Source organism: Balaenoptera musculus, chromosome 2 (assembly GCF_009873245.2).
Source record: "Balaenoptera musculus isolate JJ_BM4_2016_0621 chromosome 2, mBalMus1.pri.v3, whole genome shotgun sequence".
NCBI lineage: Eukaryota > Metazoa > Chordata > Mammalia > Artiodactyla > Balaenopteridae > Balaenoptera > Balaenoptera musculus.
In genome coordinates, this window is record NC_045786.1 from 53070255 (window position 1) to 53095290 (window position 25036).

The 25036-nt window shown below is 36.8% G+C and overlaps 1 protein-coding gene across 1 annotated transcript in view; it reads left to right on the forward strand.

The window, feature by feature from the left end:
* The window catches only part of GABRB3 (gamma-aminobutyric acid type A receptor subunit beta3), a 224800-nt gene extending 213260 nt beyond the window's left edge, over positions 1–11540 (forward strand). Inside the window, exon 9 of the mRNA XM_036839378.1 lies at positions 6954–11540. Coding sequence (XP_036695273.1) covers positions 6954–7295 — 342 coding nt within the window. The 3' untranslated portion in view covers positions 7296–11540. The remainder of the gene's footprint in view (positions 1–6953) is intronic.
* Positions 11541–25036: the final 13496 nt, after the last annotated feature.

Here is a 25036-nt window from a genome sequence, read left to right on the forward strand (position 1 = left end):
GGTTAAATTGTTGTGCTACAGAAATATCTTTTTGAGTGTGAAGCTTAAAATTTAAAACAAAAAGAAACAAAATCCCCCAAATCTCTAAATCCACAGATGAAATTAAGCAGAATGTAGAAATAATATATTATAAATCAGATGCAGAGGAAAATTCATGAGTCCATTTTTACTGTTTGCTTTTCTGAAAATTTGTTTCTGTTTTCCCAGCAGTTTTCTTAAAGCCTTTACATGTTCATATTTTTAAAAATCTGTAATTGTAGACATCAACTCATACATACAAATGCATGTATGCTAGTTTTAAATGCATACTTGATGCTCTTAAAAGTAAACATTTAAAACTGTTGCTGACTAGATGGCAAACAGGCACATGAAAAGATGCTCAGCATCACTAATTATTAGAGAAACACAAATCAAAACTACGAGTTATCACCTCATACTGGTCAGAATGGCCATCATCAAAAAATCTACAAACAACAAATGCTGGAGAGGGTGTGGAGAAAAGGGGACCCTCCTACACTGTTAGTGGAAATGTAAATTGGTACATCCACTATGATGAACAGTATGGAGGTTCCTTAAGAAACCAAAAATAGAGTTACCATATGATTCTACCATCCCACTCCTGGGCATATATTTGGAAAAGATGAAAACTCTAATTCGAAAAGATACATGCACCCAAGTGTTCATAGCAGCTATATTCACAATGGCCAAAGCATGGAAGCAACCCAAGTGCCTGTCGACAGATGAATGGATAAAGATGTGGTACATATATACAATGCAATATTACTCAGCCATAAAACAGAATGAAATAATGCCATTTGCAGCAACGTGGATGGACCCGAGAGTATCATACTAAGTGAAGTAAATCAAACAGAGAAAGACAAATATCATATCATTTATATGTGGAATCTAAAAAAAAAAGATGATAAAATGATCTTATTTCCAAAACAGAAATAGACTCACAAACATAGAAAAGAAACTTACGGATACCAAAGGGGAAAGTGGGGGGAGGGATGAATCGGGAATTTGGGATTAACAGATACACACTAATATATGTAAAATAGATAAACCACCAGGACCCTATATAGCACAGGGAACTATATTCAATAACTTGTAATAACATATAATGGAAAAGAGTGTATGTATATACATATATATGTGTATATATATATAAAACTGAATCACTTTGCTATATAACTGAAACATTGTAAATCAACTATACTTCAATTTAAAAAAATTGTTGCTGACCACACCTAAGAATTTAGTGATAATTTTAAAGTAGAAATGCACCTCCCAAAAGTTCATATCACATGATCTGAATGAATTAAAAGAAAGTAAACAATAAAACATTTAATGCAAAACAGAAATGGCACTATGCACAGGCCAACATTTTCAAGAGTCCTTTGTAATTATAATTATTCACTCATTCATTTTCAGTGATGTCTCTTGGGATTGTTTATCAGTGTGGCCAGCAATGGCCTCAAGGAGCCCCTCTGTCATAGTTGGGAGCCAAGAGGCTCGGGGGCTGAAGCTTTCCTTGGACTGATGGACACTGGGTGACAGCAAGGACTTGTACTGTCATTGTCTTTGCTTGTGTCCTGTAAGAGATCTCAGGGTGGTGTCCTCAGGGGCTCTGCAGGCCACCAACGTGACCATGATGCTGTTGAACCTAATGTCAGACCATGAGTAGATTTTCCTTAAATTTAGTGATTGAACTCTATTTTAACTTAGTGACAGTGTTCACATAGTCACTTAGTTTCTCCTCAGACCAGTGGTGCAATGAAAATCCTGACCTTAATTTATTTGTGCTTAACCTCTATTTGTTCCTGAGTTGTTTCTATACCCAAGAGTTAGTCTTTGGTTGTAATACATATATTATGGTTACAAACTTTGTGATATTTTGCAAGTTGTCCAAATGGTATTTGAATTTCATGAAGTGGCAGAAAGTCTTGCCAAGGAATCAGAGCTGCAGGCTTGACATCATTCCTCGTACTAAAGAGCAAGATTTCATTTCTCACATGATAAATAGTTCCTTATTTTCCTGAAACTAGAGTATTTTATTTATTTTGAAGATTGAAGGTAAGTAGAGAATGAGATGTCAGCAGTGTGCCAATCTGGTGACAGATTCTTGGAAAAAACAAAAATCCCTCTAGGATACATTCCACATGAGATGTTTTTCATCTCTGAATGTTTCTGCCTGTCCAGGTTATGGAGCGGGAAGAAAAGCTACATTGAAATCAATGAATCTAATTATAGTAGATATGAGACAAACTCCTCAAAATAAGTAGTATTCATGAAATGCTTCAGAAATTACAAGTCATCACTGTCATTCTATACAGGACATTTTTACAATCCCATCTGTTTTAAGATTTAAATTCTAGATGATAAGAAAAGATTAGCATCTCTTCTGGAAATATTTGTTTCAAATGTTTGGTTTCTAAGATTTAATAGATTTTAGTAACCCTTTAATTCTTGCAGAAAAAAAATACCTTCTAGTAGTTTCAGTGTAAATTTTCTACACACTGGTTCCTGTTTAAATGAAAACTATGCAAATGTAAAACTATGTCAAAAGCAGCCAAACTAATTTACGCTAAGCTCTTATTAATTCCATGTATATGTTCAAGTTGCTTTTGACATGATTTTTCCATTGTAGCTGTTCACCCCACTCTGAAATGGAGCGATGCAACCATATTGGTTCTCAAACAGCTTTGAGGCAGCCACAGGTGTCAGAGGACCCGGGCACCCCAACTTTGTAAACATTGACAACATCGGGTTCGGTTTCCCTCAGGGTGGGTTTCCTTCACTGGAATCCAAGAGTGCAGACTTAGACCCACCCTCCGAAGTTCTTTTCCAAATGCACAAAACTGGCCACAAGGGATAAGGGGAGACAGGATACTGATTCGTACAGATTTGTCATTAAATCTTGAAAAATCAACTCAACATCCAGTTGACCTTACTTCTTATGTTTTTTTCACTCTCCCTGTGGGCTTCCTGAAATCACCATACACCTTATTATCTCTTTGCCTTTGATTCCCTCTTCCCAGAATCCCTCTCTTTTTTGTCCACATCTTCCCCTCCTTCAAGACCTAACCCAGATGCTCCTCTCTATGATGTTTTCCTGATTTTGTCTACCACTTGTTCCCATCCTGCCTCTGACAATCCCCACTCCAAGCAGGTGGCCTTGTCCCTGTTCTTCTAACCTCCAGGGCACATACGCTGTGCTTCGGAGATAGCAGGTCACATTTCATGTGGCCACTGTGCCTTCTGTCCTAGACAGCATCCCATTCTTTGCATCTACCAAAAGGTGCACACTGGGGCTGGACGTGGTAAGTGCTCAGGGAATGTGTGTCCATGAATGAGTAGTGTTTGTCATCTGTTTGATTCCACTGAAGCCACGTGTTTTCTCACTCTTCTAGTGGGAAGGGGGGGATGGTTCATAAACGTACCTCTTTTTTTTCTAGTTAGAACTACATCTTTTTTAAAAAAAATTTTATTGAAGTATAGTTGATTTACAATATCGTGTAAGTTTCAGGTATGCTGTACAGTGATTCAGTTATACATACATATATGAATGTATACGTACATAAGAATCTTTTCCAGATTCTTTTCCCTTATAGGTTATTACTTCATGCTACTATGTATAAAATACATAAACATACCTTTAAAGCCCGGTGAAATTCTGCGTCATTAGAATCATCAAAGTTCTACCTAATAAACGTATCACGAAATACTCCTTTCCTTCTTTAAGAATAGACATTCCTTTATTGGTATTTTGTTCTACAAAGTCATTCATCATAATCCCCTAGATTTTGATAAAAGGAGATTTGCATATGGCATTTCTGATAACTAGAAAAGAGATGGAATTGTTGGCATGTATTTTAAAATGTACTTTAAGGGCAATAGGCAGTACCTTCTAAAATGCATTTGCTGATTATTTGAAGCTCTCACCTGCTCTACCCCTTGAGGGCAAGGACTTTCTCTTACTCCTCCGTGCATTTCAGTAAAGGCCAGCTAATCTGACCCATCACCCTCACCTCCTTGTTGCCTTAGGGCCAACTGCCCACAACTTCCAAAGCAGGTCCAGATCACCCCCTTCTTAGGGAGGGTGATGACTTTCGGTGGCCCCAGCACACCCCCAGCTCCTAGGTGGTTTCTATGGAGGACATGCTACTGCCCAGTCCCTTGCTGGCCTTTCCTTTGCTGTCTCCTCCTGTTTCAGCCACACCTTCATTTACCTGTCGGGCTGCTCCTCCCACATGACTCAGCTCCAAACCACCGGATGGATGCCTCATTGATCCCCCAAACAGGAAAATAGACTTTTTTGTTGTAAGGATTTTACTGCCAATCATTCCAGGGAGAGGTAATGAAAAGAACAGATATAGAACACAAGTCCTTACAAAGGTCTACTATCCCTGGTACTTTCGAGATACAAGCCCCATTAGAATTTTTACCTCCATTTTAGAATAAAAAAATAATAAAACTTTAATTTTCTTCTGGCGGTGCTCTGCTCCTTTCCCAAGAATGGGTCTCCATGAAAAGCCTTCTCCCTAGTATGTATGATATTATCTTGGTCTATTCCTGTCTCCTGGCACCCCCAGGTGGGCTGTCTTCCATTCTCAGGAGACCGTAGACCACAATCCATCCCACCTTGGCCCTTCTCACTCATCACGCAGGAACACTGAGCCCAACCCAGGCTAACGTGGGCCAGCTGCTGCACCCTGAGTCCACATTGCAAGTATTTCTTCAGGGAGCTCAGGAAGGGCCAAGAGGGAGCAGGGTGATGAGTAACTGTCTCTCCACTCCTTTCCCACCTTCTTAACTGCAGAGATGCAGAAATGACCAGGTGGTGGTGAAGCATCACTGAGTGTCCTGCGTGGCCTAGAGGAAATGCTGGGATGGGTTGCAGTGGCTGGCGGGGAGCAGTTACTCACTGCCTCCTGGCATTTCGCTCCCAGACTGCCCTCAAGGAACAGAGACCAGTGCAGTGCACACCAACTAGGGTCTGTCTCTTCACTTTCTCCCTTCAAATCCATCTTTTATTCTTTATTCTGCCACTTAAGTTGGGTTTCAGAAATGTGTCACTATTTCACTTAGAAATCACTTTTATTTCTCATTACCTAAAGGGTAAAGGTGAAATTCCTTTAATGGCTTGACTCTCATCTGCTTCCCATTCACCACCAGGTTTTCTTTCCTGTAATGATAAGGTGATAGGTAGATGATGACAGGGATGAGAATGACAGTCACCTCCTCTATCTCCAGCTGAGCATGGGCCAGGAGTTGAGCGTGTGCATCCATTCCCTCCAGGACTTGAGTCCCACTCAACTAGTTTGCCCTTCTCAAAACACTTCAGCCACTCTTCAAGGCTTTGTCTGTGATATTTTTCTGGCTTTTTGCCTGAGAAATTTCTACTCATTCTTGAGGCCCAGTTCAAATTCATCACCCCTCTGAAATCTTCTCTTTTCTGTCCTGTAGTAGTTTTGATTACAGCCATACAAACTTAACACTTAACACCCAAATGTTATCCCACAGTTGGGTCAGTCAGAAGTCTGGGTATAGTGAGGCCAGCTCAGTGGGTACCATGGTTCCTTGTGGTTGTAGGACTGAGGTCCCCATTGCCTTGCTGGCTGTTGGCCAGGGCCCGTCTTTTCTCCTAGAGGCCGCCCCTTTCTTCTCAGGCCTTCCCTGAAGTTCTCTCAATCAAGGGTGAATCCAGTCCTCACGCTTCAAATTCCTCTGGCTTTCAATTTCTGCCACACCTTTCTGACGTTCTCTTCTGCTTCGAGCTGGAGAAAATTCTCTGCTTTTAAGGTCTCATGTGATTAGATTGGGCCCACTTGGATAATCTAGGCTACTCTCGCTATTTTAAGGTCCATGACCTTAATTATGTTCGCAAAGTCCCTTTTGCATAACATACTCAAAGGTCTGGGGAGAAAGGGGTGACATCCTGATGACCACACCTTTCCTTCTCCAAGCGTAATTGAATGGTATTCTCAAACCACGGTGGGGGGGGGCACCTCTGAGTCTTTTTTGATGCCTTTGTGCCAGATCCTGAGTGGCCCCAGGATGTTGGCAGCCCTTCCTGTGTCTGGGCAACCTTGGTGTCTGGGGCCATCCTGCCTGCGGTCCTAGCACCACTCAGAGATCTGCACAGGCCCCTACTCTTCGTGTTGGGAGTCTTCTCTCCCAACCTCACCTCCTGTACATCTACCTTAAGGCCTAGCCTCAGGCATGCTCCATGAAAGTTTAGTGGCAGACCAATAAGTAAAATGGACCATTGGCGTCATCATGAAAGGTCTGAAGCTGTATTTAGCACAGAATAAAATGTTATTTTAAAGTTTGGCTCCAATGTTAGAAGGGACTTTAACCTATCTTAAATATAGCTCTTAAAAAGGAGGTCTCCTGCCAGGAGCAGGATTGAGTGAGGAGATCATATTTGGGTGGGGGTCTTTAATCCACCAAGGTCATTAGGTGTGTCCATTCATCATAGTACTCACTTGTTTCTTCATGGTAATTTGGATATTTTTGTACCATCAGAAAAGGGGACAAATCGACTTCCAAAGAAGAATGGGAGAGTATAATTTCTATCCAGTGTATAGTTGTGGAAAATGGTTATAATACCTGTTAACATCTTGAAAGACATTTGTACTTTAATCTTGTCTTCAATAAGGACTTGTACCCATAATGTGAAATTTCAATTTGAAAAGGGCCCCCTTATTTTATCTAATTTTCTACATGAGAATTTTTAAATCAAGGAAATCAAAACTCTAATCTGCAGTTAAGCCCACAAAATGACACTTTCCACTAAAATAGAGTGCTGGCTTTGACAGATGTGCAATTTCTCATAATATATGTGACATGACTGCATGACATAAGTCTGTCCTGGGTTTGTATGTAGAAATTAGGTTTATTGGCATGCTATGCTAGCTGTCTAACAATGTGTGTTTTCTTCCAATTAGGTGGATGCTCATGGAAATATTCTGTTAACATCGCTAGAGGTTCACAATGAAATGAATGAGGTCACAAGTGGCATTGGTGATACCAGGAATTCAGCAATATCCTTTGACAACTCAGGAATCCAGTACAGGAAACAGAGCATGCCTCGGGAAGGGCATGGGCGACACATGGGGGACAGAAGCATCCCGCACAAGAAGACCCATCTACGGAGGAGGTCTTCACAGCTCAAAATTAAAATCCCTGATCTAACCGATGTGAATGCCATAGACAGATGGTCCCGGATCGTGTTTCCATTCACTTTTTCTCTTTTCAACTTAGTTTACTGGCTGTACTATGTTAACTGAGTGACTGTACTTGATTTTTCAAAGACTTCATTTAACACTGAGTGAAATATTACTCTGCCTGTCAAGTTTTTATACCTGTACACACACAGACACACACACACACACAGACACACACATATATACATACGCAATTGTATATATATGTGAACTTTCTCAGCATATATATAAAATACACGTGTATATGAAGATGTATGTGTATATGTTTATACACACAGGTGTAAGTACCCATGTGTATGTCAAACAAATACACATACATATATACATTTTGCAGCTATGGACAATTTAACACAGGATGCATATTAAAGAAAGTCATAGTTTTTTCTTTTTTAATTGAAAGGGACAAGCATCGTCTAAATATTATGCCTTGAGAATGAGGGCGCGAAACACAATATCATCCTAAAATGTGTCTTTTACTATCATTAGTTAGATGTTTTAGTTTAAAAATCAGAAAGAAACTTAGTTATTCTTCGAAAACTCATACAGTGTTATTGCTAATTTAAAACCAGTCACACTTCATACCCTCTCTTTCAGTTTATTAAATGAAGGCTTTTCGGCTTTCTTGGCAATGAGATTTGTTTTCTTGGGGCAGACTTTTTCTGTACTGGTTCCATGGGTGGGGTGAGCCTCTGGTATGCGCTCACCTGTTTCTTAAACATAGGTAGAGCCCACATTGATGTCTGCACATCCATCTTTTGAAAGTCCATCGGGGATGGATGGCATCTCATTGTAAGTACTCTGCTGTACAGTGTATTTCTCTGCTCACTTGGAGTGGATCCAGCTTCCGCATCATGTGGGACACAGCAGCACAGTTTGGCAAAGTTGAGTTGACATTTCAATCAGTGAACACGTGCTCTACATCTTTTATGGATTTCTAGGCCTGGTATCTAACAGAAAGCTTAGACGTCTCAGGTTATTTGTTACTCTAAGGTAAAACCATCTAGGATGATTTTCCCCCTTGTCTTTAAGTTATCAATCACTCATAACATTGTATGTTAATATCAAATATATTTGCATAATATGCATATATATGTATATTTACCAAGATTTTCTTTCTTACGCTTGCTATCATGGCAGCATGCAATGTCATATTTTCTTTCTGTGATGTAACTACTTTCTGTTCTCTAGAATGCAGATCGAAACGAAAAACATTTCTGTTCAATTTCAGAAACCAAGAAACATCCTCATGCCTTTATTTATATATCTGACATATTTCACAAGCACATCCAACTACTCCTAGTGTAACTAGGATGCTGCAGAAACACGACCAGTCCACACCATGCATCACCCAGGGACCCATGACCGTTCTCTTGAGGCAAAGGAGAGCAACCTGACAACAAACACAGTCACTTTTGGTTCCTTCCGATCCACAGCCTCATCAGTATTTGGACTTTTTAAAGCTCGTAGAAACAAGACAAGGTGCACCGGTTTCATAGATGCAACCTTAACTTACTATTTAGATGAGATCTTTCTAAAGAAAAAAAAAGAGATGATATATTTTTTGTAAACAATATTTCTATCACAGGCATCCATAAACTGAAATGACTACAGTTGTGCAAACAGATGTCACAGTGAAGTTAAGCATTTGGAGAAACAAAAAAGCAAAATATTCAGGAAAGAACTGCTAAATTAATACTTTATCCCAAAATGCCACATATGCCTCACCCTCTCTGTTCTATCGAAAACCAATGACCAGAGTCTCGCCCAGTATTCTCAGAGCTGACCCCAGTTTTCCCCACTGGTAGGGGCACCACCCTCCTTGTGGGTGTATGTGCTGTGGGCTATCCCCAGGAGCTGACTACTACTTGATTTACCTTGGTGGCTGATGACAACCTTTAATTTGTAAAGGTTGTAACAGGTCAAAACCACCACCAGGTAGTACACAGACCACAAAGTCTCATGCTAGAAGCAGTGACCAATTTTTATACCCTTTCCCCTCTTTCATTCTTATCTTTCTTCAGCATCTTCTCCCAACCGCTGCTCTCTGGTTTTACTTTTATCTGGAGACTAGCCAGTGACTTCTTGTTCCTTGGCTTTTTTCTCTCAATTTTTTTTCATGGGTAACAATGGGGGAATCCTAAAAGTTAAACAGATTGGGAAAAACCTTGTAAGTGGCCTTATCATTGTTAACATGTTAAAGAAAAAAAAAGACATTGTGAAGACCTTATCCCTTTCAATACTTCAGGTATCTTCTTCTGTATCAGTGATTCAAGGACTGAGCTCCACATGCAGAAGAGGGACCCCAAAATGCAAATGAACATGGACAAAATTGTCAACGGTTGATTTAAATGTACAATTTATATATTCAGAACTGTGACATTAATTCTTTCTGGGAGAAAAGTGATTCAAAATGTTTTTGATGCATAGTTGAGGTACCCAACTGTCAAAAGCAGAGACCACGTGGGGCTCAGAAGAACTGCAGTCTATGTCCCAAGATTTTCTGGATATAAATTTGCATGGTATAGTCATAATAGCTTTTGAGCTTTTTATATGCATTTGGCACCGAGACTGGGATCCACAACTTTGTAGACACTGCAATGACGTTAAACATAATAGCTATACTATAAATAGTGTTTGTAACTACACACACACATGCGCACACACACACAATTACATACATATATTCTGTAAAAAAAAAAAAAAACTTTTTGAGATCCTTGGGTATGTGTTTGCTTTACTCCATTTTAGAAGAAAATTACTCTTCTTCTAATAAAATTATTTTATAGCTTCTCCATTTTTAAAAGCTGTGAGAAATCTTGAGAAGCAGAACTCTGTGCTGCCAGAAGAGAGTCGAGGTTGGTTCTCTGTTCTATTATGATGCCCTTTCATTACTGCACAGTAGTTCCTGGAGCCAGTGAGTGTGGTGTATGATGAATCTGAACGCGGACCCCTGGCATAATGTGAGGTGATTGTTACCCTCGTCCAGACCTCTTGAGTAAGGAGAGAAAAGTTGAAATTGGAATCTAATGGTATCTCTTTCTCAACAACTGAACGTAATAAAAAGTTGATTTTCTACATAGCCCTGTCTTTCCAAAATGCTTCACAGGGGCTCAAAGCATACAGAAGAATCTTGTTATGAGTTTGTTATTACCCATATTCAAATATAAGTATATTCAAGACAATTCCAGAGCTCTACTACATAAAATCCCGACAGAGAAAGATGGATCACACGGAGTAATCTTTAAAACAAGTATTGTTCTTGTTCACCAGCCCCAGGACTGTAGGGGGTTTCACTGTTTATACCATGACCCACTCGTTTTCCTCTGATCTAAGTGACCTCAGTGTATATCATGATAATGTTCCTGTCCCATGTATATGTGTAGTACCATGTGTTTCTAATGCCAGCACCCAGAACTTTGGACACGTTCAGTCATTGACATCGACACGTCTCACTGTCCAGCTATGGGATTAACATTTTCACCAAGGAGATCATCCTCTCAGAGGTGATGCCAAGCACGTGGGGACTGGTTTTAAGGGGACAGGCATACTGCAGCTGTAGGTGTTCATTTTCAGCATCTCATAGATAATCCCATTGGTGTTTGTCCCACAATAGTGTCTTCTAAAAAAGAGGATGTGTCCAACTTTGAATTTCCTGGCTTGAAATGATAAACCATCCCATAATTCTTAATTTAGCTCTCCACCTGAAAACAAGTTCATATTTAGGGCCATTTTAATGTAAGCAAAACTGAACAATCAGTGAAATATTTTGTTACTCGTGGAATAGAGTCCAGCTCTCACCTTACATGAGCTATTGGTCAGGGCAACATTGAATCGTGGAGCAAAGAGCTGCCCAGGTGGATTAAATTTTCCCAGGACACAACTAGTGTGCCTTGGATTGATTATTACCTCTTTTACTGCATTGAAAGGTGCCATGTTTTCCTGAAATTCCCAACACCTGGGTAAATAGCAACCTCCTAGAGAGTGACTCATGTACCCTGCCTCTCCCTAGGGCAAGCCCCAGAAACAATTTTGTCATTCTTGTCTCATATTTCTACTTCATGAGTCAGTGAGTGTGTTCAAGGTAAGTACAGGATTATTCTAATAGGAATAGGCGATTGCTGTCATGATCAATTCCCGCAGTGATTTCATTTCATTGTAAAGATCAATTAAAACTCAATTTTGCTTAAGCACATTGATGTAATTTTTTTGGTATTATTTGACATGAAAAAAACAGCAAAACTGAGTGATAGATACAATATGAAACTTGTTGATGAATGACTTCAAATTTATTAAAAAAGGACTAACTGACTTCAATGTGAAAGCTGATTTTTTTCCCTTGTCTATCGTCAAACTAGTGTGGTTAATTCTAGGTATTTTTAGTCATACATTCCCATTTCAATTATGCTGAAAGTAAAAAGGAATAAGCTCAAAACTGACTGTGTATGAGACCAATTTGAACCATGACATTTTTTTTAAATCATGATTTATTCTGAACATCAAAGGACAACTAGACACACAGATCCACCTTGCTCCTCTCTTCAAAAAAGTGTTTTCAGAGAGAATTATTTTTATATTAAAGGCCAGGAAACTAACCTACCAATAAACTCTGGCACAGGTGATGTTGGTCCCTACTCTTTAGTTTTTCAGGACTAAAAGGCAATTTCCCTTGTTTCCTCTCCAGTGGGAAAGTAACAAGCAATGTCTCTGAGTGAGTGAGTGAATGAATGAATGAATGAATGGATGAAGATCCTCAGACACCTCAAACCAGACAGAACTTTTATTGACAAACACATTTCTAGGCCCCTGAAATGCTGCTGGCTCACGTGTATATGCTATATATAAAAGGAAAGTGCCCCACAGCCAGCTAGGGTTTAATGGAGGCTTAGCTTCCAATGTTCCTACTCTAAACAAAATAATACAAAGTCTTTGGTAATTCTTTACATGCCATGTTTTCATTTTTTTAACCTATGGACAAGTTTTTTACCTCCCTCATCTACTTTGGGACCCTGACATGGACATATTTCACCTAATTCTTTGTCTAGGACTGGAACTTCACTGTAAGGACCTTTCTCACTTCATTAGGCTACAACACTATTCATTCAGATGCCAAGTTTAAATTACCAATAACTGCAGAAAAAAGGATTTTTGAATTTTGATCAAATTTCTTAAAGTTTCTTTTAAAAGCATCCCACTTTTGGTTGACAAAGAAAGCCTCACTGAATGCAAGGTCCACCCAGAATCCACTTACTCCTGGTCCGCCTGGCTGCCACGGGCCATGTACACATTTGGCACCTTTCACAATTCTTTCCTACCTCCTCTTACCAGCTTCTAAAGGAGAGGGATTGTCAACTCTCCTTTGAATGGGAAAACTATTCTTCAGGGAAGATTAACTCTTTGGAACCTGTGACATTTAGCCCCTTATAGGACTAAAGCAGCAATGGTTATCGATTGAGGCACTCCTGACATTAAAGGGACTCACATTCCATGGCCCTTGCCTTTTATATAAATAGGTTCCACTTAGAATCCATAGGCAAGCAATGTAAAGGGAATCTGTAAGACAAATGCAGTCCACAAAAATGGCTGACTTTAAAGCACGTCTGCTGCGGGTGTGGGTGTGGGTGTATGTGTGTGCATCTTGAAACCAAATAGGAAACTAGTTAGTGGCCCTGGTAGCCATTGATTGCAAGACAATATCTTGCAATGCATTTCTGATTTCCCTAGGGTCCAGCTTGACTTCCCATTCTTGAGGTAATGGTGTTCACACCCCATCCTTCCACGCGTTTCCCTTTCCCTTTTCTCATGCCCTATCTTCTTTTTTTGTTTGTTTGTTTGGGTTTTTGGGGAATTTCTCCTTTGAAAATTAAAAAGTGATTTTGATTACCTGTTGCTTTCAGAGCAGTTGAGACCTTGATGTTAGCACTTCCAGTTCCTTTCCTGAAATAGAAGAATCAACTGTTCCTCTTGCATGTTGAAGCATTAGCTGTGCACAATCATTCACCTTGTCAAGGGGGCTTGAAATGCTGTATTACAGGCCATGTTTATCTCCCATCTTCTGTTAACTGTAACTATATTTTTACATTATCAAGGTCAAAAACATTTACATTCTGCCTACAATCATAAGATTTTACTGTTTAATATTATGTTTATAGAGTGATTCTAAACTCTATAAGTAATGAACTCTATAAGTTGAAAAGTAATGAACATCTCACATCATTGAGTAAGTGCAGTTCAAGGTTAAGTATTTCAGTTGAATGTATTAAGATACATATTAGAAGAAGGAAAAAGCAGAACTCCTATAGTTAAGAGTTTTTCTGCCTGGAAAGTGTGATCAGTTGAGGATGTGTGAGAAGAGAGATGTCATCTCTTACTGCTTCATGGAGGTTGAGAACTTTTACATTCAGCACTGTGACTGTACTTCAGCCTTCAGTATTTTACTTATAAATTATTCTAAAAGTTGAAAAACAGTGAAAAACTTTGATGTTATCAAGTATGTAAGTATCATTCAAAGCAGAGCTAAGCAGTCTGCTCAGACCAATTTAGAAGTCCAGTGACTTCCTAGGACTATTTGAAGGAGAATATTCCTAAGGTCCAGACTAAATGAATTACTTTTTCCTACACTAGTTGATCCAAACCTTATCACATGCATGTTTGCATTAGGACTTTCCTAGATTTAATCCCTCCCAATCACCCATAAACACCTATTCTGAGGTTTCTAATTTGCATTATTTTTTCTTAAGAAAGAATGGTATGCTTTCTTGACCATGTATATAACATTATCTACCACCTTAGTCATTAAGTTTATTGTTTGTTATTGTTTTTCTTAATGAAAATATTCTTCTTGGCATTGGCTGACTTCCCATACAAATGAGAACTGCTTGCTTTTTGGACCTGCTGCAAAACTCATCCTATGACTTCTGGATTAGTTCCAATATTTTTAAATAGCCCATGGCTTCCTCTTTCCTGGTTTTATTCTTCTTTTTTGCCGAAGTTCATCCTCAGTTAATGTCTGAGGAGTAGGTATGAGACAGAAGGTTTCTGAGGCTTTGATTACCTGAATTCATTCCCTGGTCCTTCATATTTAATTGGTAGTTAGCTAGATATTGACGTGGATTGAAAGTAATTTCCCTAGAACTTTGAAATCACTGTACCATTGTATTTTATCATCCAGTGATGCTTATAATGAGTTTGATACCAGCTGATTCTACTGTACTTAAATGGACTAACCCCCGATTCCTCATGCCCCTACTCAACTGCTTTTAGGACATCTTTCTAGTATTTCATAAAGGTTTATTTAGTGTGAGTCTTTTTTGTATATTGTGTTGGATCCTGGGTGAAACTCTAAATCTAAAGATCTATATCTCTGAGCTCTGGACACTTTTCTTATATTATTTTTTAGAAAATCTTCTCTGTCTTTTTTCATATGCTCCTACTACTCAGATTTTGTACTTAATGGTTCACTTCTTAGTATATAATCTTTCTTTCCTGTTCTAGTATTTCATCTGTTAGCTATGTGTTTGGGGTGATTGACTTTATCTTTTAACAATTCTATTTCATTTTCTAAATATATTTTTAGAAGTATAAATGACATATAAAAACTATACATGTTGAAAATGTGTAATTTGATACATTTTGACATATGTGAAACCATCATCACACTCAAAATATTGAACATATTCATTCCTCCCAAAGTTTACTTGAACCACTTTGTAAATCTCCACCCTACTCTAAGACACCCATTCCTATCCCCAAGCAACAACTAATGTGCTCTCAACAAATGACATACTAAAGATTAGTTTCTTTTTCTAAAATTTTATATAAATGAAATCAGAGTATACTCTTTTTTCTCTAACTTCTTTCACTCACTATAATTATTTTGGGATTCATGCATGTTGGTGTACTTTTTATTGCTGAGTAGTATTCCACTGTACAGATACCCACAGTTTGTTTATCCATTCACTTGATGACAGACATTTGGACTGTTTCCACTTTTGGAACATCCATATACAACTTTTGCATAGACATATGCTTTCATTTTCCTTGGGTAAATATCTAAGACTGAAATAGCTGGATTTTATGATGGTGTAGGTTTAACTTTTTATAAAACTGTCAAACTGTTTTCCAAAGTGGTTTTACAATTTTACATTTCACCAGCTGTGTTTGAGGGTTCCAGTTTCTCCACATCTTCTCCAGCACTTAGTATGGTCAGCATTTCTAATTTTATCCATTCAATAGTTACATGGTGGTATCTCCTTTTGATTTTAATTTGCATTTCCTTATTGACTAATGATGTTGAGCATCTTTCCATGTGTTATATGCCATCTCTTTGTCTTCACTAATAAAAGGTTTGTTTAAATCTCTGTTCATTTTTTATTGGTTTTCTTATTGTGTTTTGAGAGTTCTTTATATATTTTAGATAAAAATCCTTTATCAAACATATGTTTTCTAACTTTTTTCTCCCTGTCCATGGCTTGTCTTTTCAGTCTCTTAACAGCTTTTCAGAAAGCATAGGTTTTAAATTTTGATAATTTATTTTTTCTATTTTTTTCTTTTATGGGTCATATATATGGTATTGTTTCTAAAAAATCTTTGCCTAATTATAGGTCACAAAGATTTTTCCAAATGTTTTCTCCTAGAAGTTTTATAGATTTAGGTATTACATTTAGACTTATAATACATTTTGAGTTAATTTTGCATATGTCATGAAATATAAAGTTCATCTCTCCATATGCATATTTCCAATTGTTCTAGCACCATTTGTTAAAAAGACTTTACTTTTCCCCACTAAACTGACTTGGCATCCTTGTTGAAATCAATTTATCATATATATGTGGGTCCATGTCTGGACTTTCCATTCTGTTCCATTGATCTATTTGGCTATGTTGAGGTCAATACTACACTGTCTTGACCACTATAGCTTTATAGTGAAGCTCAAAGGCAAATATTATTAGTTCACCAAAATCAAATGTGTCATTCTTTTTCAAAGTTATTTTGGCTTTGTTTTGACATTTCCATATAAATTTTAGAATCAGTTTGTTTCTCTCTCTCTCTCTCTCTCTATATATATATATGTTCATTCTCTCTATATATTCATATATATATGAATATGTAAATTCGTTCTTATAATTTGATTAGGGCTACAATGAATTTATGCACCAATTTGTGGAGAACTGCCATCCTAACAGTGTGGGTTTCTTGACCTTGGCACATTGATACTTTGGACTACATACTTCTTTGTCGTGGAGAACTGTTCTGTGCACTGTAGGATGTTTACCCACATCCCTGAGGCTTCTACTCACTAGATTCCAGTGTCAAAATCTGCCTCCTCAGTTGTAACAACTGAACATATCTTCATATATTGCCAGATGTCCCCAGGGATGGACAGTTGGCTGAGAACCACTGCTCTGGATCTTTTAAAATTTCTCTTAGCAGTAATTTTTGGTTTTAAATGTAGAGACTTGCACATTTTTTTGGGGGTTTATCCTTATTATTTAATATTTCTTGGATGATGTAGTTTTTTTTTTAATTTCAATTTCTCATTGTTTGTTGCTAGTAAGTGGATATGCAATTGATTTTTGTATATTGATCTTTGTCTTAGTACAGGCTGCTCTATTTTCTTAAATCTCACTGAGAATAGCAAAGGTTTTCTTGGATCCCCAAAGTATTAATTTTTAACACTAATTTTTCTGTTTTGTTTATTATAGTATTTTTTTATGCCAGTAGTTTTCTTTCTAAAACTGGTGGCCTTTTGTGACATGTTTTGTGAGTTAGCTTTATCTGGTTTTCTTTGTATCATATATCTCGTGTGGTTCTCTTTTACAACCAGCTTTTTCCTCTAACTATTAAGACTAAATGAGAGGTCTGAGTATGTTTCTGGGGCTTCAGCAGGAATGTTTTATTTTAGAGTGAGCAAACAGAGAGGTGACCTAAATGCTGGGCACCCCAGTACCAAAATAAAAAGGGTTTTTCTTTTCTGGGCTACTTATGCCCTCTCTAGGAGTCTAGCTCTTCATAGGCAATTGTTTTTCAGTGTATTTATTAAAGATGTCTGTGCTTATTTGTTGTTGCTTATTTGCTTGTTTTATCCTGGTGATAAAATACACATTGCATGGGTCGGAGGGAAGGGGATAGAGTGGTGGTTAGTGTGGAGACCCACTGGGACTGATTGTTCCAAATAGAGATTTCCAGTAACCCCTCAGCTTTTTGGACACCTCTTTCTCATTCCACTAACATCCTTTATATCCATTGTATGGGCCTATAAAATCCAAGCTATTTACTTTCTGTCCTTTACAGGAAAAAAAATTGCAGACCCCTGCTTTGATGCTTTAGATGAACCAGAAGCAAATGGTTTGGAACCCAGCTTTTTAGATACAATCAAATTCTAGTCTTTGGTCCCAAAAAGGCTTTTCTCCTCAAATAATTATTCTTATCTTTATTATACGGACTGAACACAATAAAATTTTCCAGTACACTACCTTGAGTTAGTAATGGATTTCTTTTCCCATCAAACCTATATCTGGTCATAACTTTAGCCAACTACTTCATTTATGGATCCTTTGCTCATTTTCTGAATGAGGAAAGTTTCCTTCAGAAGACAAGTCTAATAGTAAGACTTAGAATAAAAAAATTCATAGTTTTAAATAAACCAACTAAAAATTATTTAGCATTACTGTTTCAGAAATGAAATGATCTTGCTGACCAATATGAACATAAAAAATTGCTGGACTCACCAGAATGATTATTCTTCACTCTCAAAAGAATAAGTCTCTTAATAGAAGAAGAAAAAAAGTACTTCTGTAGAATCTACTATGTTGGGTTATTTACAAGATTTATATACAGTATCTTCATAGAAAAATAGTATTATCTCTCCAATAGTAAAGAAATGTGAGCTAAAGGGAAAAAATAAATTTCAGAGCCTTGAATCTTTGATAGATGATGTTCTCTTTCCATGCCTTATCTATTTAGGACAAAAATCATTATTTGTGGAGATTTATTGCAAGGCATAACTTTTACTCTGAGTATGTCTCTGGGGTTTACAAATAATTTAAATAAAGCTGACTGTCTCTAATAAGAATTCAGTTTTAATATAGAAAAATCAATGAGAACAAAAGCTTCTTCTAAAGATTAACAAAATTGAAAAAACTCCAGACAAGTTTACCAAGAAAATAAGAGAAACTAGTTAAATTATTCGAATTAGAAATTAAATAGAAGACATTACTACCAACCTTACACAAATAAAAAAGATTATAAAGGAAAATCATGAACAACTGTACACCAAAAAATTAGATAACTTAGGTGAAATGGACAAATTCTTAGAAAGACATAAACTGCTAAAACAGACTCAAGACGAGATAGACCTTCTAAATAGACCTGTAATAAATGAAGAAGTTGAACAAGTAATTTTTTAAATTACCCACAAAGAAAATCCCAGACGCAGATGACTTCACCATTGAGTTCTACCAAACATTTAAAGAAATAATAGCAAATCTTCACAAACTCTTCCAAAATGTAGAAGAGAACACTTTCCAAATCAGTTTATGATTTCAGTATTACCCTTATACCAAAACCAGGCAAAGGTATCACAAGAAAATAAAATTAAAGATCAATATGTCTTATGAATATGAATATAAAAATCCTAGTAGACTAAACCCAGCAATGTATTAAAAGAATTCTATACTATGAGAAAATGGAACTTATCCCAGAAATCCAAGGTTGGTTTTAATAAATTAATGCAATACATCATATCAATAGAATAAAAAATAAAAATCACACAATCATCTCAATAGATGCAGAAAAGGCATTTGACAAAATTTAAAACCCATTCATGATTTAAAAAATATTCACCAAACTGGAAACAGAAGGGTCTGCCTCAACCTGATAAAGGACATCTACCAAAACCCCACAGCTAACATCATACTGAGTGGTGTAAAAGCAGATATTTTTCACCCTAAGATCAGAAACAAAACTAAATGTCTTCTCTTGCCACTTCTAGTCAACATTGTGATGGAGATTTTAGCCTGGGCAATTAAACAAGAGAAAGAAATAAAGGGCATCCAGATTGGAAAGGAAGATGTAAAACTAACTCCATTTGTAGATGACATGATCATATAGAGAATTCTAAGGAATTTACTAAAAACCTTTTAGAACTAATAAATGAGTTGAACAAGGTTGCAGTATACAAGATCAAAACACAGAATCAGCTGCATTTCTATACATGTAATGAACAATCCAAAAATGAAATTAAGAAGACAATTCCATTCACAATAGCATCAAGAAGAATAAAATATTTAAGGTTGACTTTAACAAAGTGAAAAATTATACTCTGAAAACTATAAAGCATTGTGTTTTTTGTTTGTTTTTTCCTTGGAGTTTTATTGAGATTTAATTGACATATAGCACTAAGTTTAACATGTACAGCATAATGATTTGACTTACATACATCATGAAATGATTACCACAGTAAGTTTAGTGACCATCCATTATCTCATATGGATACAAAATAAAAGAAAAAGAAAAAAAATTTTCCTTGTGATGAGAACTCCCAAGATCCACTCTCTTAACAGCTTTCATATATAACATACAACTGTGTTAATTATATCTATCATGTTGTACATTATGTCCCTGGTACTTATTTATCTTATAACTGCAAGCTTGTAACTTTTGACTAACTTTATCCATTTCTCCCTCCCTGTACCTTCCCCCCTATATAAAATATTGTTGAAAGAAATTAAGGAAGTTCTAAATAAGTAGGAGAACATCCCATGTTCACAGATCAGAAGACTTAACCCCATTAAGATGGCAAATCTCCCTAATTGATCTATAGATTCAACACAATATTTATCAGAATCTCTGATGACCATATACGTTCACAAGATTCTAAAACTCATATGGTATTGCAAGGGACCCAGAATAACTAAATAATCCTGAAAAAGAAGAGCAAAGTATGAGGATTCACACTTAATTTCAAAATTTACTACAAAACAATGACAATTAAGACAGTATAACATTGGTACAAGAATAGATATATAGATGAATAGAATGGAACTGAGAGTCTAGAAATAAATCCACACATCAATAGTCAACTGATTTTGACAAGGGTTCCAAGAGCATTCAATGGGAAAAGAGCAGTCTTTTCAACAAATGGTGCTGGGACATTTGAATAGTTACATACAAAAGGATGAATTTGGACCCTTACCTCACATGATATACTGAAATTAGTTCAAAGTGGATCAAGGAGCTACATGTAAGAGCTAAAACTTTAAAACTCTTAGAAGAAAATATATGGGTAAATCTTCACGACCCTGGATTTGGCAAAGGATTCTTGGACTTGTCATCAAAGCACAAATGAAAAAAGAAAAAAATAAACAAATTGGACTTTATCAAAATTTTTAAATTTTGTGCCTCAGAGAATACGATCAAAAGAGTGAATAGACAATCTATAGAATACAAGAAAATATTTGTAAATCATACATCTAAAATAATCTGTATCTAAAATATATAAAGGACTCTTACAACTCAATAATAAAAAGACAAAAAACTCAATTGAAAAATAGACAAAGGATCTGAAAAGAAATCGCTCCTAGGAAGAAATACAAGTGGCCAATAAACATCAGGAAAATGCAAACCCAAATCACCACTTCATACCCACTGGGATGAATAGAATTAAAAAGTCAGATAACAACAAGTGTTGGCAAGGATGTGGAGAATTTGGAACCCTCATACACTCATACAGGTGAGAATGTAAAATGGTGCATTCACTTTGGAAAACAGTCCGGCAGTTCCTCAAATGATTAAACATAGAGTTACAATTTGATACAGCAATTCAACTCATAGGTATATGCTCAAGAGAAATGAAAACATATGTTTACACAAAAACATGTACATGATTACTTATAGTAACATTATTCTTAATAGCCAAAAGGTGGAAATAACTCAAACATCCAACAATGGATGAATGAATAAACAAAATGTAGTATATCCATACAATGGAATATTTGCCCATAAAAAGGAATGAAGTGCACACTCAACGTGGATGAACCTTGAAAACAGTATGGTAAGTCAAAGAAGCCAGTCACAAAAGAAAACATATTATATGATTCCATTCATATGAGAGTCTAGGAAAGTAGATTATTGGTTCCTCAGGACTGGTGTGGGGTGGGGTGGGTACATAGCAGAAAAATAGCTAAAGGGTACAGAATATCTTTTTGAAGTTTGACCGTAGTGATGGTTGCACACATCTGTAAATACCATTGAATTATACACTTTAAATGGGAGAATTATATGGTATGTTAATTATATTTCAATAAAGCTACTAAAAATTGAGTTTGGTTGGTAGCAAAAAAAAAAAATTTAATAAAATAACAGTGGTTTGAGTAAGATATGTTTAATTTTTATCACATTCAAAAGATTTGGAAGTAGCCCAAATATCACAGTCCAAATTTTCAAGGACCCAGGGTCCTTCCAATGTCTCATCCTCAACTGGCGGCTAGATGCCAGCTCTACTATCTGAGGTTTAAAAAGCAGGAAGGAGGAAAGGTGTGGGGGAAGGTCAGGCCCCTCCCCTTTTAATGACACATCTCAGAATTGTACGTACCACAATTGGCTGCAGTCCAGTTACATGGCCGTACCTCTATGAAGGTGAGGATGGGGAAGAAGAACAGTTGTAAGGGAACACTGGCAATCTCTGTCATGTTAATGTAGTAAATCTTTGACTCAGGGTGACCACATAAAATGTAATACTCTACTAAAATCTGAAATGACTTTGTTACTGAGGTATGAGGTGGGGAGGGTGAGAATATTTAATTAAAAATATAAAAATAACAAAGATCTATATCAGAGATTCTGAGTGGCATTTAGTCAATACAATCAGTTATCAAAAATAAAGGTTTTATAAGCTACAAAGAACCAAGCTCAAGATTCAAGAAAGCAGCTGATATCAGGCAGCTCTGAAGTAATAGGAAGATAGATGACGTTTGGTCTCTCCACAAAAAAGGAAGCAATATAGACTCAAAAAAAATCAAGTAAAAGAAAGCTCATTCAGATCAATTAAAAGTTCAGGAAGCATATATTCCTTTTTATATCCTGTCTCTGCTATCATGAAACAGAAATGTGTACTAGGAAAAGCTTTTCATAAGTGATGACATTTGGAAATAAAATTTTTTTATTTTATTACAAAATCTTGAGAACCAGAACAAAGCAAGTGTTGGTGTAGTTAGGAAAGTAATTGGATTCACAATCCTTATTTTTGCCTGATTTCAAATACTGACACTACCGATGGTGTGAGGGGGAAATTTAATAGCCAGAGATGTTTCCTTTACCTTGAATTCATAGTTCACATTGTGGGATTGATACTGGTGTCACTTCTGTCAACTGATGTATCAGTAAATAACACACGAGTAATCATTTAATAACCAGAAGAGGTGTTGGTATTTAATGTGTATCATTTTTAGTTGCAAACTAAACTAAGTAAAACAGTAGATTTGTATCCTCACACTTAGAAATGTAAAAATAACTATCATAATGAAAATAATCATAAACATTGTAAATGATGGCTTACAATAATAAAATTCTTGGAAATAGAAGGAACTCATTTGTAGACCTTATTTGAAAGTGTCTGGGAAAAGAAGATAAATAATGCATGGATATAAAAGGAAATAACCAAATTTCTCTAACTTTTCTCTTGCTCTAGAAAAATGTTACTAGAATTATATGTAAGAACCTTTGATGAACCTAAAAAACCTGGACACAAAATACTTTCTAGCTATGTTACCTTGGAGAAGTTAATTAGCCTTCCTGAGCTTTAGTTGTGTGTGGTACAGAATGATAATAATCCTCATCTCCTAATGAGAGATTACATTAAAGTGCTTGCAATCTAATAGGTACTAACTTTCCCTACCCCACTCTCCCTCTTTGCTCCTTTGTGGAAATGTATCAAGATCACAGTAGAATATAAGGCACGAAATCCAATCGTGTAGGCCACAGACATTTATTTTTCCCCTAACTGGTCCCCAAATTGGTATTTGTTCTACAATTTGGTTGAGGACAACAGTTGATAGAAGAAGCCCTGACTGAAGGGGGCTTTTGTCTGGCGTTGGTTCTGTAGTCAGCCCCACACAACACAGGACATTTTTATCGCACAACTTTGTGTCCCAGCCATGGGCGCATCTATGCCTCCTAATTGACTCCAGGAAGCCTGGGAGCTGAGCAAATTGGCTAGAGGAGAGGAGCCAGGTTCCCTTCCTCTCCTGTCCACTGGCTGGCTGAGCTTCTCCAGGGCCTCACCAGCCTTTCTTTTCTGTACGTGGCACTAACGATGGCTAAGGGACTAATAAGCACATCCAGATGAATGACTAATAATTTCTCTACCATCAGCTCTCATTTATCACAACCAGATCATTTGACCTTCAAATTATCTCCAAGAAAACCTCCCTTCAGAATATTTATTGACATTTCAACAACTCTTCTTAATTAAGTACTTTATAGGAATGAACAAGATCTTTGTTTACTCTAGTCCAGCAGAAGCGTGAAGAGTCAAAACAACACCATTTCTGTTCTGTAGAAGATGTCGAGAAGAACTTCACCAAGAAGTCTTTGTTGTGCTTCAGATGGGTTCCTCATTCACCCAGCTGTCATTGAGTAGCGTGTGCTCCTGGATTCTGGGCACGTGAAAAACTACATTTGCTGACCTTGAGGAGACAGACATGCAAACGGTAATATACAAAGAAAAGTATCTCACGGAAGGCACAGTGGAGAACAGGAGGAACATCTAAATCAGCCTCATAGAATCAAAGGTGGGACAGAGGAGATGGTGCATGAGCTGAGCCTTGAGGCAAGGTTTGTGTGGCTGCAGAACTGGGAGAATGCCTTCTGTCATGGCACTGCAGTGTGACAGAGGAAAGATCAGTCCTTTGTTTCTAATGTAAGCTTTCTGAGTAGTGAAGTAATCCTTTTCCTACAGAGAAACCCTCTGTCTGTGGTGGTTTCACTCTTTAATGTAACACGTGAATCTTCAGAATGTCAGAGGCTCCCGCTTTCATACTTTGATTTTAAATAAATCAAAATAATTTAATTATTTGTATATTTATTATTTCAAGATGTTAATGACAGGTTGTCTGCATTCACTGTTGTATGTCATGGGCCTCCATTTGAATTGTTATGCTGTGCGATTCTTATTTCAGTAGTAAAGCTTATACATTGCTACTTTGGTTGTCATCTGAGCAACGATAATAAGGGGCTCCATGTATTAAATTTTTACATACATTATCTCATTAAATAATATATCTAATGATTAATTTTAGTCATGGCTATTTTAAAATCTCTGTAAGTCCCTTTGTCAGCAAAAGAAAAATATTAAAAATTTAGCTGTTTTTCCAGAAACAGACTCACAGACATAGAGAATAGACTTGTGGTTGCCAAGGGGAAGGGGAGGTGGGGGAGGGAAGAATTGGGAGTTTGGGATTAGCAGATCCAAACTATTATATGTAGGATAGTTAAACAACAAGGTCCAACTGTATAGCACAGGGAACTATATTTAATATCCTGTGATAAACCATAATGGAAAGGAATATGAAAAAGAATATATATATGTATAACTGAACCAATTTGCTATACAGTAGAAATTAACACAACATTGTAAATCAACTATACTTCATAAATTTTTTTTAAATTTGCTGTTTTTCTTTATGTGAATTTTAGTTTTTTGAAAAAAGATTTCCTTTGAATTGAACCAATAATTCTATTTAGGTTTTGTATGATCTATAAATATATCATTAATAAAAATAGTTTCCTTAGCATTCATCATACTATGT